Source organism: Danio rerio, chromosome 15 (genome assembly GCF_052040795.2).
Source record: "Danio rerio strain M-AB ecotype USA chromosome 15, GRCz13ab, whole genome shotgun sequence".
Lineage (NCBI taxonomy): Eukaryota > Metazoa > Chordata > Actinopteri > Cypriniformes > Danionidae > Danio > Danio rerio.
In genome coordinates, this window is record NC_141035.1 from 31,517,679 (window position 1) to 31,534,484 (window position 16,806).

A 16,806-nucleotide genomic window follows, 5' to 3' on the forward strand; every position below is an offset into this window, starting at 1 on the left:
AAAATAGACTAACAACAACAGGCATGACAGTGAAATTTCTAAATATAAGGTAGAAAAAATTATATTTTGTAAAATTTCAAGTGACAAAAAATCTCAAGACAATTAACAGTCACTTAAGTCAAATGCAGTGACCATACTCTTACTGTTAACTGGATAACACAGTAAATACACAAACACGCATATATAAATACAAACAGTTGAAGTCAGAATTATTAGCCCTCCTTTGAGTTTTTTTCTTTTTTAAATATTTCCCAAATTATGTTTAACAGAACAAGGAAAAGTTCACAGTATGTCTGATATTTTTCCAAAGTCTTGTTTGTTTTATTTCAGCTAGAATAAAAGCAGTTTTTAATTTTTTAAAGAACCATTTTAAGGTCAAAATTATTATTCCCTTTAAGCTATATTTTTTCCCAATAGTCCACAGAACCATCATTATACCATAACCATAATCTAGTTAAGCTAGTATACAAATTCTTCTATACTAGCTTCTATATAGAAGTATAGAACCTTAAGATGTATAGAAGTGTCTTGAAAAATATAAAGTAAAATATTATTTACTGTCATCCTGGCAAAGATAAAAGATATCAGTTTTAAAAACTATTATATTTAAAAATGTGTTAGAAAAAATCTTCTCTACATTAAACAGGGGGGGGGGGGGGGGGGGGCTAATAATTGAGTGGGTTTAATAATTCTGACTTCAACTGTGTGTGTGTTCATGTTTGTCTACACATAAAAAATATTTGTTGTTTGTTCAAAGCAATTATTAAAAATGAGCTGAAACCGCACAATCATTCATTGTTTTATGTTCAATCCACTTAAATTTGAAAATCTAATAAGTTACCTTAATTCCTTCTTGTTGTCCCAACTTAACTCGATTGTGTGAAACTTTGCATTTTTACAGTGAATGCATTTTTGCATTTTTTATTTATTTTATTAAACTAAGTAAAATATTTTTCTTGGCAAGTAGATAAAATACATTTCCATATATGTTCTTAGGTTTTCCAGTTAAAGTAAAATTGTTGTTTTTACGGTTAACTATAATAAGCCTGATTACATAGAAAATTTGAAAACACAATCAATAAGAAATCACTGATTCTCAGCACTTTTTTGACAGGTAAATTCATTTATATATGTGAACATGACAAAAAAAAAACGATTAAAACATTTCAAGTTCTTTTAGTAATCTACTCATTTCGACTACTTTTCTTTTTCTTCTTCTTCGTTTTCCCCGGGGTAACTTCAGTGTCATCGTAAGAAGGATCCAGCTGCTCAGTTTTTAAAAATAAACTTGCATCAACCATATCTGGATTCTCTCTTTCCTTTTCTTTCTTCACCTTTTTCTTTTTTCTTCTCCTTTCCTCCATCGGCTCTTCCTCCATAAGTTCAGATATCTCTAACTGATTACATTCAATTTGTGTTTCTTCTTGCTTAATAAAAACATCTCCACTGTCCCCCTGACTCTTGTCTTTCTTTTTCTTCTTCTTCTTTTTTGGCTCATCTCCATCACCCACATCCTGTCTTGTTTTCTGGAGTGGAGTTGGAGAAGCAAAAGTGGCTTCTTTTTGCATGCGAGCTCCAGTTGAACTACCGAAAGGATGGAAACGCTGTTTGAGGCCGTCTGGGATGCGTGGAGCTGGAGCGGCTGGTACAGGAATCGGGCCCTGGGTTTCACCACAGTCTCCATAGCTCTCGGAGATCTTCAGGACACCGCTGAAGCCGGTGGAGCAGAGAGAAAGCTTCTGATTTTCACCTTTGGAAATGAGAAGATTGAGGTCTGATGGCGTCGTCCCACCACTGACAACACTGTAGATTTGTGGGCTGTTACCCTTAGACTGGACCATTCCCAGTCCTGATAAAGGAAGTTGGAGGTTATTAAAGCTGTGGAGGATATAACACAGTAATTAGAAGAAAAATAACATCTTATAACATATATATATATATATATATATATATATATATATATATATATATATATATATATATATATATATATATATATATATATATATATATATATATATATATATATAGGGATGTGCGGAGCAGCCGGTATTTGTATTTGTATTTGTTGAGGGGGGAAAAGTATTTGTATTTGTATTTGTATTCGAGTAAAATTCAAAATGGCGCAAAAATATATATTTTTTCTATTGCACTTCTAATTTACGTTATAGTGAAAGTATTGTTTAATTATACCCATTATATAAATTATAGACATGCAATATTGGCTGTTGTTTTTGAACATGTGATAAGAAATGTCATTGAAAAGAAAATAACATAGAAGCCATTATCTCATCCATAGTTAAACCAACAACTAATAAAATACCATTGTGAATATTATGAACCCCACCACCACTGTTCTTGTTGAAGGACACTGAATAGACAGAATAAAAACAAATAATACTTCAAAAAACTGTTCTTCTTCTGAAAGAACTTCTTTCCAATAGACATAATTCCAAAAACTAATATTAACTAAATAAATCTAAATAAACCCTGCCTGGGAGATCTGGCAGAACAAAAGTATTCTATATAATACTAAAAGATACAGCCCTGCTATTGTCATCTGCCAGCCACAAAACAGACACAAAGTTTGTTTGTTTGTTTATTTAAATATCTGCAAATATTTTTCAATGGAAGTCAATGGAGGAATATGACTAGTCAGTCATAATATATTTGCAGATATTTCCAATCTGACTAGTCGAATTATAATTATGACAAGTCAAAATATAATTAGAGATATCTCTAAATATATTTATGGATAGTCTGAACAAGGTTTAAATGCTAAAACAGCTTGCCATACGCTATCACCCAGTAGCACAGTGGAGATTTCTCTAGTTATATCCTTTCAGTCGTTTGTTATGCAGTGACATGCAGTCAAATATTTCGCCAAACAGTCCTTAGGGATGCGGTGACACGCAGTCAGATATTTTACCGGACAGATCCGCCACTTTTGGCGCGCATAAACAATCATAAAGCTCTCGTGCTGCAGGAATGAGGAGGTCTGCTGAAGGCGCGCAACTGACGTGCAGTGAGAGGTTTGCGTCTTTAATAAACTACAGCAGTTTGCGTTCACTGAACAGTAAGAATGGTTAATAAATCCATATGAAACAACCCCTTAAAAGTCACGTCTCGCTTTCAGTTTCGGGCTTTGGCGCGTTTTGCACTGAGCGTGTGTGTGTGTGTGTGTCTCTCTCTCTCTCTCTCTCTCTCTCTCTCTCTCTCTCTCTCTCTCTCTCTCTCTCTCTCTCTCTCTCTCTCTCTCTCTCTCTCTCTCTTACTCACGCGGGCATGCACTGTGGTCTCATGAGGAAACGCTATGAGGAAACGCTGCTTTTTGATATAGTGTTTTTCTTGCTCCCGAATACAAATAATTTTTCAAGTATTTGTTCGAATGAAGTATTCGTAAAAACACGCTATTCGTGCCTTTCCGAATACCGTATTCGGGTTCGGCTCCACCCTTAATATATATATATATATATATATATATATACACACACACACACACACACGCACAAACACAAATTTTCTAGTTTTATCTAGCCTAAAAAACATTTTTCAGAATAACACAAAATATTATAATAAATAATATTCAAATATTTATTTTATTAACAATTTATTTTTTAGTAATAATTAATATTATTTAATCTAATGCAATATAACAATAATATCATATAAATATTTTATTGGTGTTATAAAGCTGACTGATCTCATCAGGATTGCTTCTAAATAACCATAATCTTCTTATTAAATCAATGTATGTATTATGAGTATTTTTCAATACCAATAACTAAACACTATTAAAACTGTTTAAAATTATGCAAATTACATTATTTCTTAATTTTCTTTCAATTGTACAATTATTATTACCATTATTATTGTTTTTTAAAGCACCTGCTAAATAAAATGTAATGGATTATATAATATTAGTGTAGAAATTGATACATATATATATATATATATTTTTTTGTATAATGTCCTTAAACTTACTGTACTAATAACAGTACATTACGTATAATAATTCATTATAATAATTTATCAATAATATATATATATGTATATATATATATATATATATATATATATATATATATATATATATATATATATATATATATATATATATATATATATATATATTCTTCAACCAAACCAAACAAATTTCTACCAGACTGTGAATATATATAATATGCAATTAATATTATATTATAATAATACTTACAAGCTAACAAATATAAGAATACTAACAGATGTAAAAACTATTAAATTATGATAATATTTATTTATTAAATTAATGAATAATAATGAAACCATTATGCAACAATAAAAACTTCATTACATAAACAATTTAAAGGCATAGTTCACCCAAATCTAAAAGTTCTGTCATCCTTTGCTTTCTTGTCATTAGTAAAACTTGCAACTATTGACATCCACAGTAATTGTATTTCTTGCAATGAAAGTCAATGGTTACAATTTTTAAACTTTCTTCAAACTATCCTCTTTAGTGTTCAAGGTAAATAAGAAAAGCTTAAGTAGTTTATAACTATTTTAGGGGTACATTTTCAGTTTTGAGTGAACTACACCTTTAACATCATAAATTAAGGTAATCATAAATTAACACTTTACAATAACAGTACATGAGTAATGATGTATTAACATGTAAACTAAACATTACTACATTATGAATTAATGATTAGTTTAGGTGTGCACTAATCATCAACTAACTTTAATTACAACATGAGTTACATGAATTCATATGTGAATATTGAATATCTTAATTACTAGTTAGTACATGTTGTTAAATAATGCATTAATTAACATTGAAGTTTAAGCTAAATATCACCAACATGAGCTGTTAATGTATAACTATGTCATGACTTTACTTGGAGGGACACATCACCGTTACCTCATCCTTAACTACTCATGAACTCCTGTGTTTAAACTGTTGATGTTAACAGAACACATTTCCATTGTTATTTAGTGTAAACACAATAGTTGAATGTGCATAAGGAGTTCATGAGTAGTTAAAAGTGCAGTAGGTGATTGTCTTCAGAAACATGTTTTGTTATGCTGGTTGAAAGTCTCTTTACAGTCCAATACAGTACTGATTAAAGTAAATTATCTAAATGTGTTTATATGTATTTTTTTATTCTGAGTAAGGCATAAAACTAAAAAATGTTCATCAAATTAAGTATTGTCGGGATGACAACTCCTGCAACTCCGATAAGCAGCTCAGACTGTCTGTCAGCAAATGTAGATTCAAACTTTTGCGCATCTGTTCACGCAGATACCCCATTCAAGCCTGCCCGCCTGCATAAGCACTACGCGTTCACGACACAATCATAGACAAGGTGAAATCAAATGCTAAATTGAAACTTTTGAAAATCCTGAATTAATATTGGAGTTACTTTAGCACCCTGGAAGAAGGACGACAACACCTTGGCTGAAGTATTACTGTTAGACAGGTAATGTTCTGTTTTAAAACTATTTTAGTCAGGCTAAGCTTATGTTATATTGTGTTGTGTTATGAATGGCTTATGTGCACAAACGTATTGTTCAGCCACTGAAATCTCCCGGTGAAAGATTGATGTGATTATTGTCAAGTCGTTTTGAAAATTATTTTCAAGTCATTTTACAGCATCGATAATGTAGATTTATATTTAGTTTAACAACAAAACACCATTAAATAAAGCTGTTCCGCCTAACCTGCTTTATGGAGTGGAAGTTGCTTTTATATTCACATTGGTTCCTTTTTTAACAAAGACAGCCTTCCTATACTGTTTACCATGCTACTCTGAATATTTGCTCTGAAATAGCATGTAAGTGTGGCTTAATAATAAATGTAATTCCGGCACAGCGCTGGCCAAACACTAACTAACTGGCGAATGACATGAACTAGTGGGTTGTTTGTCTGCTGTTGTGACGCGGTGTGCGCGCTCGCAATTTCAGGAGGTGTGGCTTTGAATCACTGTCCCTCCCCGCCGTCCAAAGATAATATCCTAAGCGGTTAGCATTTTGGCAGATCACCTACTGCACCTTTAAGAATGGGTTAATGGTGATGTGCCCCTCCAAGTAAAGTCATGATATATTTATACATTAACATATCATGAGTTCATGATGGCTAAATTAAGCATGCACTAATGTGGTAATTAATACATTAAGTACAATAAAAACTTGTACTAACAAGTAATTAAGTTAGTCAATATTCACAAATGAACTCATTTGACTCATGTTGTAGTTAAAGTTAGTTCATGATTAGCGCTTGCATTAACTCATCATTAGCTCATGATAAAGTTTAGTTTGCATATTAACACACATCACTATTCATGTACTGTTGTTGTAAAGTGTTACCTAAATTAAAACTATTAAAGAATATTAAATTATTCTTACACACGAACTATTTAGTTTAACCGACTGTCAAGCATGTTGCTTATATTCAGTTAACAAAGTTATTTGCTAGGTATTTTGTACCATTTAGGATCAAAACGAGCTGGAGCTTTGATGAACCATAACTGCTGTTTCTCTTCACCCAATAATGCATTTACAGAGGAATCATACGGAAAGGATATAAACTCGGCCGGACACTGGTACTTTGAATCTGTAAAAAAACATATACACAAAGTTACACAAAATCTAGGTATTTCACAAATGCGAACTCACTGTAGTGGTGAAGAGACTAAACACAGTTGGTCCGTGTATCATCCGTTCATTTGATTATTCCTTTTATTACGGAAAACGAAACATCAGAAAAACGATGAATATTTCGTTTTTCTGTTTATTCTGTAGGCAGAAAAAACGGAAACTCATCTGTTATTCTGCTTATTAACTTAAAACGAAATATTAAAACAAACACAAAACCAAAACGAAATAATGAGTCAAAAAATGGTCCGTGTACGGTCCGTGTACGTTTTGTTCATTTGTTTTCCATTTTCAAACGAGATAAAGGAAATGGAGAAAACGGCCGTTTTTCTTTTGCTCACGAGAAAACGAAAAAACGAGATTTTGGCTGGATTTTTGTTTTTTGGTTTAGGGTAGAAAAACGGATAAACGACTTTAAAATTCATTTTACACATGTAGGCGGTGCTGAAACGCCCACTTTCCTCTAATTGGTCAACCAAATCTGCGCTCATGACGTCACCCTCAAAATAAAAGCCTTACACGCAGGCTTTTAATTATTATTATTTAATTATATATTAACTAAGTTTACATATTCTATCATTTGAACCACACACAGTTAGCAGGCTTACATTCATTGCGTATGTATAAATTAAATAAAAACGTAAAGCAGTATTCTTAGACATTTGTCATTAAAATAAGGTCATAGTTCACTGCCAAGCTTCTTGCTGCTGTGCACCTGATGCTGAGCAAAGAAAGCCATTTCCGAGCAGCACCTGGTTTACATGATTGTTTCAGAGCAAGGGCTTTATAATAATAATAATAATAATAATAATAATAATAATAATAATAATAATAATAATTATAATTATTATTATTATTATTATTATTATTATTATCAGTTGCTAGTGTTTTTATTGTTTGGTGTGTTTTTTTTCTGTTTAATAGTTGTTAGCAGAACCAGAATAAGAACACTTTGGGCCCTGCTATAAAAACAAAGGGTACCATTTGTTTTCATTTATTTCTTCCTATTTTAATTATATATTGTAATTATTTATTTGATAATTAATACTATTTTATTGCAACGCCAAAGTAGGCCTGTCCTATTATTTTTTTTATTATTAAATTTGCTGTTATTGTAGGCTAGATGGCAGGCTTTAAATATTTTAAATAACATTTACTCATAACCTTATTAATTCGAGAGCCGAACCTAAAAATGTTTAAGTGCAATAAGCCTGTACAATAAAGGGAGCCGCAATGCATATTTCTAGCGCATTCTTTCACTCAACAATTATTGCTGGAATAATGAAATAAATTTCAAATTAACTAATTAAACACATTATAGTTGATAAAAAAATTGTGTCTAGTAGTTCCGACAAACAGATGAGCTCGCTACATGTGCGTTGCGCTAATAATTTGACATTTGCTCTTCTTGAGAAAGTGCTACAGCGGGCCCTGCTATTTCACATATAAGGTTAGTGATACATATTTTAAATTAGTATTGCACATTATTCATTCATTTTCTTGTCGGCTTAGTCCCTTTATTAATCTGGGGTCGCCACAGCGGAATGAACCGCCAACTTATTTAGCAAGTTTTTACGCAGCGGATGCCCTTCCAGCCACAACCCATCTCTGGGAAACATCCACACATACATACACACACTTATACAGTACGGACAATTTAGCCTACCCGATTCACCTGTACCGCATGTCTTTGGACTGTGGGGAAAACCGGAGCACCCGGAGGAAACCCACGCGAACGCACTACACTACTGAATTAGACACACAATCTCAAAAAAAAACTTGATGCTTATTTACATTATCTAAAGTCATTTCTTACGAGGTAGGATCTGTTGTTGTATTATATTTTTTCGTTTTAATATGCAAATTATTTTCGTTAATTTGTAATAGGCCTATTGTCCCTCATTGCATAAAATAACCAGCCTTTGTATTCAATATGTTTGTAAATTGTCCATCCAGTTTGAAGCAAGCTAAACAACATTTTGGCCTGTTTTGCTTATTAAATGAGTGATTTTCACAGAGAAACAAATCATCCATTCACACAGTTTTGTATAGGACCTGTGTGAACAAAAATATACACTTCATCATAGCCTATAGAAAATGTATCTGTTTAGAACCAATTTTGTGTTGTATAATTAAAAATATTAAAAATGCAATAAAAAAAAAAAAGGAATAACATTTAAAGTGCAATGCTTCAAAGATCCAATACGCTGCATGCAGAGCCAAAACAAAAACTGGTTTGTTTGTTTAATAAAATAATAATATGAAATTAAAGTGAAATAGTTCCATAACCTGTATTATAACTGTAGTCACTCTAGATGACAAATCATCCGTTGTGCCGGTCAGTTTCACCTTTAATCAAGAATGTGCCAGAACCAAATGAGAATATTTACAGATTACCTCGGAATGAGACCTCGGTCTGTGAAGGATGCAGAACACAGAAACTCGTTAAGAATGGAGATGCATGTTAGATGTTTTATATCTCTTTAGATATTGTAAATAAACAACAAGTTTTTATAGAGATTGTGTCATGTCTTTTCTTTGACGCACGCGCTGAACAGCCCCGAAAAGGCGCCTTTATTTAGCCTGTAGCCTAAATAATAGTTTAGATTTTATAACATATAATGTTCCATTACTTTAAATGTATAGTGTTTTTTAATATTTATGGATTATATAAAATATATAGTTTATATAAATGCGCTCTGATCATTCAAGGATCATAATGCGTTGCATATTCTTCTTATTCTTCATTAGGCTTGATCCGTAAATTGTGTATTTTATAAACTGATCGTTTATAAGGACTAAGCTATTAATAACTGTAATTCCTGAATGGAAAAATCTTGATTAAAGAAAAAGAGAACTTAATTCGACATATGCTCATAGTGCGCTTATTTCTGCGCGCATCGCGCGCTTTACCGAATTATCTTTTTTTTTTATGCACTATAAATGCATCTGGCAGCACCGAAAAGAGCAAATGTCAAGTTATTAGCGCAGCGCACAGACAGCTAGCTCGTCTAGTCTGAACCAGGGGTTTTCAAACTATTCATTGCACACCGATCCCATTGCATTTTATTTAGGATAAACCACTTATTTAAAATTAATTAATTAAAAGGTGCGTACTCTCCAATACACCACTGAATTATAGTGTCATAATATTTAATAATTATAATTAAGATAGACACCTGACCTCCATTTAATAAACAATTTATTTGCCATACTCTGTTAATTTGAAGTTTAAAGTTTAAATCATTTATGTTAAACTTAAATTATTTAAAAAGTTAAAAAGACTTAAATTTAGTCATTTAAGACATTTTAGGTCATAAGTTTACATACATTGACCGTTGCATTTAGTAGGCCTATTCTGGTCTAAATAAGCTTTTTGCATCTTAGGTGTTTACACACACAAATTAAGCAGTTTATACGTACATTTAATGTTACTTTGAAATTACTTTTGATGAAATAAATAATCCTAAATAGTTGAAAGTGTTAACATATTCTTGAAATGTAGTTATTTTATAACTATGAAATTTATTACTAAACAAAGTGAATCATTATGAATTTGCCAAGAAATAATCCACTTTACCACTGTAAAGCAATGCCCCGCACTCACTAGAACGGTAGAACCTGGACTGTATGATATGTTCTGTATGTAAAATAGAGAAAATAAGCAAGATGCGCAGTCTCATGCAGCCTTAGTGAAATATATCGCGTCACAATGAACTAAAAATAAAACCACCCTTGAAATGCTGGCGATCTTAATTTTTTCAGCCTACACTGACTGAGAATAATGTTGCACTATTTTATTAACAAATAATTATAATGTTTTTTTTTTCCTTCAACACATTCATCATTACTTTTGCCTGTGCAAGTTTTTTTGCGCGTGCTTGAGCGCGAAGGCATCTATTTTCAGGTGCAAGATGCCACTTTGGGTGGCACCAGCACACTCTGCCACACCTGTGGCTATGTCCCTGCTACAATAATAATAACAACAACGACAAAATAATAACAAAAAATAATAATAATAAGACAGGCCTACTTTGACGTAGAAATAAAAAAGTATTAATTATCAAATAAATATTTACAATAGGCTAAAGGCATATATTAAATTAAAATAGGAGAAAATCCAATAGAAACAAATGGTACCATTTATTATAGCCCCATGCAGGGTCCAATGTGTTCTTACAACCATTGAATAACTAAGTAAATAATAATAATAACAATACTAATAATAATAGGCCTAATAATAATAATAATAATAATAATAATAATAATAATAATAATAATAATAATAAATTATTATTTTATACAGAGTAGGCTATTATTTAGGCCTACAATAGCTCTGAAACAATCATGTAAACCAGGTGCTGCTCGGAAATGGCTTTCTTTGCTCAGCATCAGGTGCACAGCAGCAAGAAGCTTGGCAGTGAACTATGACCTTATTTTAATGACAAATGTCTAAGAATACTGCTTTACGTTTTTATTTAATTTATACATACGCAATGAATGTAAGCCTGCTAACTGTGTGTGGTTCAAATGATAGAATATGTAAACTTAGTTAATATATAATTAAATAATAATAATTAAAAGCCTGCGTGTAAGGCTTTTATTTTGAGGGTGACGTCATGAGCGCAGATTTGGTTGACCAATTAGAGGAAAGTGGGCGTTTCAGCACCGCCTACATGTGTAAAATGAATTTTAAAGTCGTTTATCCGTTTTTCTACCCTAAACCAAAAAACAAAAATCCAGCCAAAATCTCGTTTTTTCGTTTTCTCGTGAGCAAAAGAAAAACGGCCGTTTTCTCCATTTCCTTTATCTCGTTTGAAAATGGAAAACAAATGAACAAAACGTACACGGACCGTACACGGACCATTTTTTGACTCATTATTTCGTTTTGGTTTTGTGTTTGTTTTAATATTTCGTTTTAAGTTAATAAGCAGAATAACAGATGAGTTTCCGTTTTTTCTGCCTACAGAATAAACAGAAAAACGAAATATTCATCGTTTTTCTGATGTTTCGTTTTCCGTAATAAAAGGAATAATCAAATGAACGGATGATACACGGTCCGTGTATGTTTTGTTCATTTGTTTTCCATTTTCAAATGGAATAAAGGAAATGGAGAAAACGGCCGTTTTTCCGTTTTTCTTTTGCTCACGAGAAAACGAAAAAACGAGATTTTGGCTGGATATTCGTTTTTTGGTTTAGGGTAGGAAAACGGATAAACGACTTTAAAATTCATTTTACACATGTAGGCGGTGCTGAAACGCCCACTTTCCTCTAATTGGTCAACCAAATCTGCGCTCGTGACGTCACCCTCAAAATAAAAGCCTTACACGCAGGCTTTTAATTATTATTATTTAATTATATATTAACTAAGTTTACATATTCTATCATTTGAACCACACACAGTTAGCAGGCTTACATTCATTCCGTATGTATGAATTAAATAAAAACGTAAAGCAGTATTCTTAGACATTGGTCATTAAAATAAGGTCATAGTTCACTGCCAAGCTTCTTGCTGCTGTGCACCTGATGCAGAGCAAAGAAAGCCATTTCCGAGGAGCACCTGGTTTGCATGATTGTTTCAGAGCAAGGGGTTTATAATAATAATAATAATAATAATAATAATAATAATAATAATTATTATTATTATTATTATTATTATTATTATTATCAGTTACTAGTGTTTTTATTGTTTGGTGTGTTTTTTTTTTCTTCTTTTTAATAGTTGTTAGCAGAACCAGAATAAGAACACTTTGGGCCCTGATATAAAAGCAAAGGGTACCATTTGTTTTCATTTATTTCTTCCTATTTTAATTATATATTGTAATTATTTATTTGATAATTAATACTATTTTATTGCAACGCCAATGTAGGCCTGTCTTATTATTTTTTTATTATTAAATTTGCTGTTATTGTAGGCTAGATGGCAGGCTTTAAATATTTTAAATAACATTTACTCATAACCTTACTAATTCGATAGCCGAACCTAAAAAAGTTTAAGTGCAATAAGCCTGATGTACAATAAAGAGAGCCGCAATGCATATTTCTAGCGCATTCTTTCACTCAACTTATTGCTGGAATAATGAAATAAATTTCAAATTAACTAATTAAACACATTATAGTTGATAAAAAATTGTGTCTACTAGTTCCTACAAACAGATGAGCTCGCTACATGTGCGTTGCGCTAATAATTTGACATTTGCTCTTCTTGAGAAAGTGCGGATGCCCTTCCAGCCACAACCCATCTCTGGGAAACATCCACACATACACACACACTTATACAGTACGGACAATTTAGCCTACCCAATTCATCTGTACCGCATGTCTTTGGACTGTGGGGAAAACCGGAGCACGCGGAGGAAACCCACGCGAACGCACTGCACTACTGAATTAGACACACAATCTCAAAAAAAAACTTGATGCTTATTTACATTATCTAAAGTCATTTCTTACGAGGTAGGATCTGTTGTTGTAATATATATTTTCGTTTTAATGTGCAAATAATTTTCTTTAATTTGTAATAGGCCTATTGTCCCTCATTGCATAAAATAACCAGCCTTTGTATTCAATATGTTTGTAAATTGTCCATCCAGTTTGACGCAAGCTAAACAACATTTTGGCCTGTTTTGCTTATTAAATGAGTGATTTTCACGGAGAAACAAATCATCCATCCACACAGTTTTGTATAGGACCTGTGTGAACAAAAATATACACTTCATCATAGCCTATAGGAAAATGTATCTGTTTAGAACCAATTTTTTGTGTTGTATAATTAAAAATATTAAAAATACAAAAAAAAAAAAAAGGAATAACATTTGAAGTGCAATGCTTCAAAGATCCAATACGCTGCATGCAGAGCCAAAACAAAAACTGATTTGTTTGTTTAATAAAATAATAATATGAAATTAAAGTGAAATAGTTCCATAACCTGTATTATAACTGTAGTCACCCTGGATGACAAATCATCCGTTGCGCCGGTCAGTTTCACCTTTAATCAAGAATGTGCCAGAACCAAATGAGAATATTTACAGATTACCTCGGAATGAGACCTCGGTCTGTGAAGGATGCAGAACACAGAAACTCGTTGAGAATGGAGATGCATGTTAGATGTTTTATATCCCTTTAGATATTGTAAATAAACAACAAGTTTTTCTAGAGATTGTGTCATGTCTTTTCTTTGACGCACGCGCTGAACAGCCCCGAAAAGGCGCCTTTATTTAGCCTGTAGCCTAAATAATAGTTTAGATTTTATAACATATAATGTTCCATTACTTTAAATGTATAATGTTTTTTAATATTTATGGAATATATAAAATATATAGTTTATATAAATGCGCTTTGATCATTCAAGGATCATAATGCGTTGCATATTCTTCTTATTCTTCATTAGGCTTGATCCGTAAATTGTGTATTTTATAAACTGCTCGTTTATAAGGACTAAGTTATTAATAAATGTAATTCCTCGAATGGAAAAGTCTTGATTAAAGAAAAAGAGAACTTAATTCGACATATGCATATAGTGCGCTTATTTCTGCACGCATCGCGCGCTTTACCGAATTACCTTTTTTATTTTTTATGCACTATAAATGCATCTGGCAGCACCGAAAAGAGCAAATGCCAAGTTATTAGCGCAGCGCACAGACAGCTAGCTCGTCTGTTAGTCTGAACCAGGGGTTTTCAAACTATTCATTGCACACCGATCCCATTGCATTTTATTTAGGATAAACCACTTAATTTAAAATTTATTAATTAAAAGGTGCGTACTCTCCAATACACCACTGAATTATAGTGTCATAATATTTAATAATTATAATTAAGATAGACACCTGACCTCCATTTAATAAACAATTTATTTGCCATACTCTGTTAATTTGAAGTTTAAAGTTTAAATCATTTATGTTAAACTTAAATTATTTAAAAACTTAAAAAGACTTAAATTTAGTCATTTAAGACATTTTAGGTCATAAGTTTGCATACATTGACCGTTGCATTTAGTAGGCCTATTCTGGTCTAAATAAGCTTTTTGCAGGTGTTTACACACACAAATTAAGCAGTTTATACATACATTTAATGTTACTTTGAAATTACTTTTGATGCAATAAATAATCCTAAATAGTTGAAAGTGTTAACATATTCATGAAATGTAGTTATTTTATAACTATGAAATTTATTACTAAACAAAGTGAATCATTATGAATTTGCCAAGAAATAATCCACTTTACCACTGTAAAGCAATGCCCCGCACTCACTAGAACGGTAGAACCTGGACTGTATGATATGTTCTTTATGTAAAATAGAGAAAATAAGCAAGATGCGCTTTCAGTCTCATGCAGCCTTAGTGAAATATAGCGCGTCACAGCAATGAACTAAAAATAAAACCACCCTTGAAATGCTGGCGATCTTAATTTTTTTCAGCCTACACTGACTGAGAATAATGTTGCACTATTTTATTAACAAATAATTAGAATGTTTTTTTTCCTTCAACACATTCATCATTACTTTTGCCTGTGCAAGTTTTTTGCGCGCGCTTGAGCGCGAAGGCATCTATTTTCAGGTGCAAGATGCCACTTTGGGTGGCACCAGCACACTCTGCCTCACCTGTGGCTATGTCCCTGCTACAATAATAATAACAACAATAATGACAAAATAATAATAATAATAATAAGACAGGCCTACTTTGACGTTGCAATAAAAAAGTATTAATTATCAAATAAATATTTACAATAGGCTAAAGGCATATATTAAATTAAAATAGGAGAAAATCCAATAGAAACAAATGGTACCATTTATTATAGCCCCATGCAGGGTCCAATGTGTTCTTACAACCATTGAATAACTAAGTAAATAATAATAATAACAATACTAATAATAATAGGCCTAATAACAACAATAATAATAATAATAATATTAATAATAATAATAATAAATTATTATTTTATACAGAGTAGGCTATTATTTAGGCCTACAATAGCTCTGAAACAATCATGTAAACCAGGTGCTCCTCGGCATCAGGTGCACAGCAGCAAGAAGCTTGGCAGTGAACTATGACCTTATTTTAATGACAAATGTCTAAGAAAACTGCTGATTTACGTTTTTATTTAATTTATACATACACAATGAATGTAAGCCTGCTAACTGTGTGTGGTTCAAATAATAGAATATGTAAACTTTGTTTATATATATAATTAAATAATAATAATTAAAAGCCTGCGTGTAAGGCTTTTATTTTGAGGGTGACGTCACGCGCGCAGATTTGGTTGACCAATTAGAGGAAAGTGGGCGTTTCAGCACCGCCTACATGTGTAAAATGAATTTTAAAGTCGTTTATCCGTTTTCCTACCCTAAACCAAAAAACGAAAATCCAGCCAAAATCTCGTTTTTTTGTTTTTTCGTGAGCAAAAGAAAAACGGAAAAACGGCCGTTTTCTCCATTTCCTTTATTCCGTTTGAAAATGGAAAACAAATGAACAAAACGTACACGGACCATACACGGACCACAGTTCAGCTACTTAGCACAAACCTCTTTTCCGTCCTCCTGAAGTCGGTTCACGAGTTTCTTCTTCACTGTCCGACATGTTTGAACTCTAGTTTTAACTATAAGAGTACGAATTAAATATTTCCATATTCCAGTGTCGCCAATATAATGCGCCGAACACAACTCTCCGTGTAAACATGTGAATCACATGTGGATAGAGGAAAATCAACTTCAACCCGGAAAGACTTCGTCACAGTCTTAGGCGAACATTCATGTAAGCGACAGCAGAGGGAGCACTTATACAGCTTTTTTATGGGCCTGGATAGAAATGAAAATATACAGTTGAAGTCAGAATTATTAGCCCCCGTTTGATTTTATCTTTTTTTTTTTTAATATTTCCCAAATTGTCTTTAACAGACTAAGGGAATTTTCGCAGTATGTCTGATAATATTTTTTTATTGTGAAGAAAGTCTTATTTGTTTTATTTCTGCTAGAATAAAAGCAGTTTTTCTTTTTTAAAACCTATTTTTAGATCAAAATTATTAGCCCCTTTAAGCTATTTTTTTTCCATAGTCGACAGAACAAACCATCGTTATACAGTAACTTGCTAATTGCCCTATCCTGCCTTAACCTTATTAGGTAAGCCCTAAAATGTCACTTTAAGCTGTATAGAAGTGTCTTAAAAATATCTAGTAAAATATT

The 16,806-nt window shown here is 32.2% G+C and overlaps 1 protein-coding gene across 4 annotated transcripts; it reads right to left on the reverse strand.

Moving 5' to 3' along the window:
- Positions 1–323: 323 nt before the first annotated feature.
- On the reverse strand, positions 324–16,344 carry polr1g (RNA polymerase I subunit G). 4 transcript variants are annotated; one of them, XM_087283358.1, is made up of 3 exons: positions 16,150–16,337; positions 6,466–6,592; positions 324–1,849 (listed from the first exon to the last, which is right to left on the reverse strand). In XM_087283358.1, the coding sequence occupies exons 2-3, from the start codon at positions 6,533–6,535 to the stop codon at positions 1,185–1,187; spliced, it is 735 nt and encodes a 244-aa protein (XP_087139484.1). In that variant the 5' UTR covers positions 6,536–6,592; positions 16,150–16,337; the 3' UTR covers positions 324–1,184. The 4 variants fall into 4 exon arrangements, with proteins under 4 accessions (XP_087139484.1, NP_001313332.1, NP_001313330.1 ...); NM_001326403.1 differs by having other exon boundaries at positions 1,103–1,849; positions 16,150–16,344; NM_001326401.1 differs by having other exon boundaries at positions 1,103–1,878; positions 16,150–16,344.
- Between the last annotated feature and the right edge of the window lie 462 nt (positions 16,345–16,806).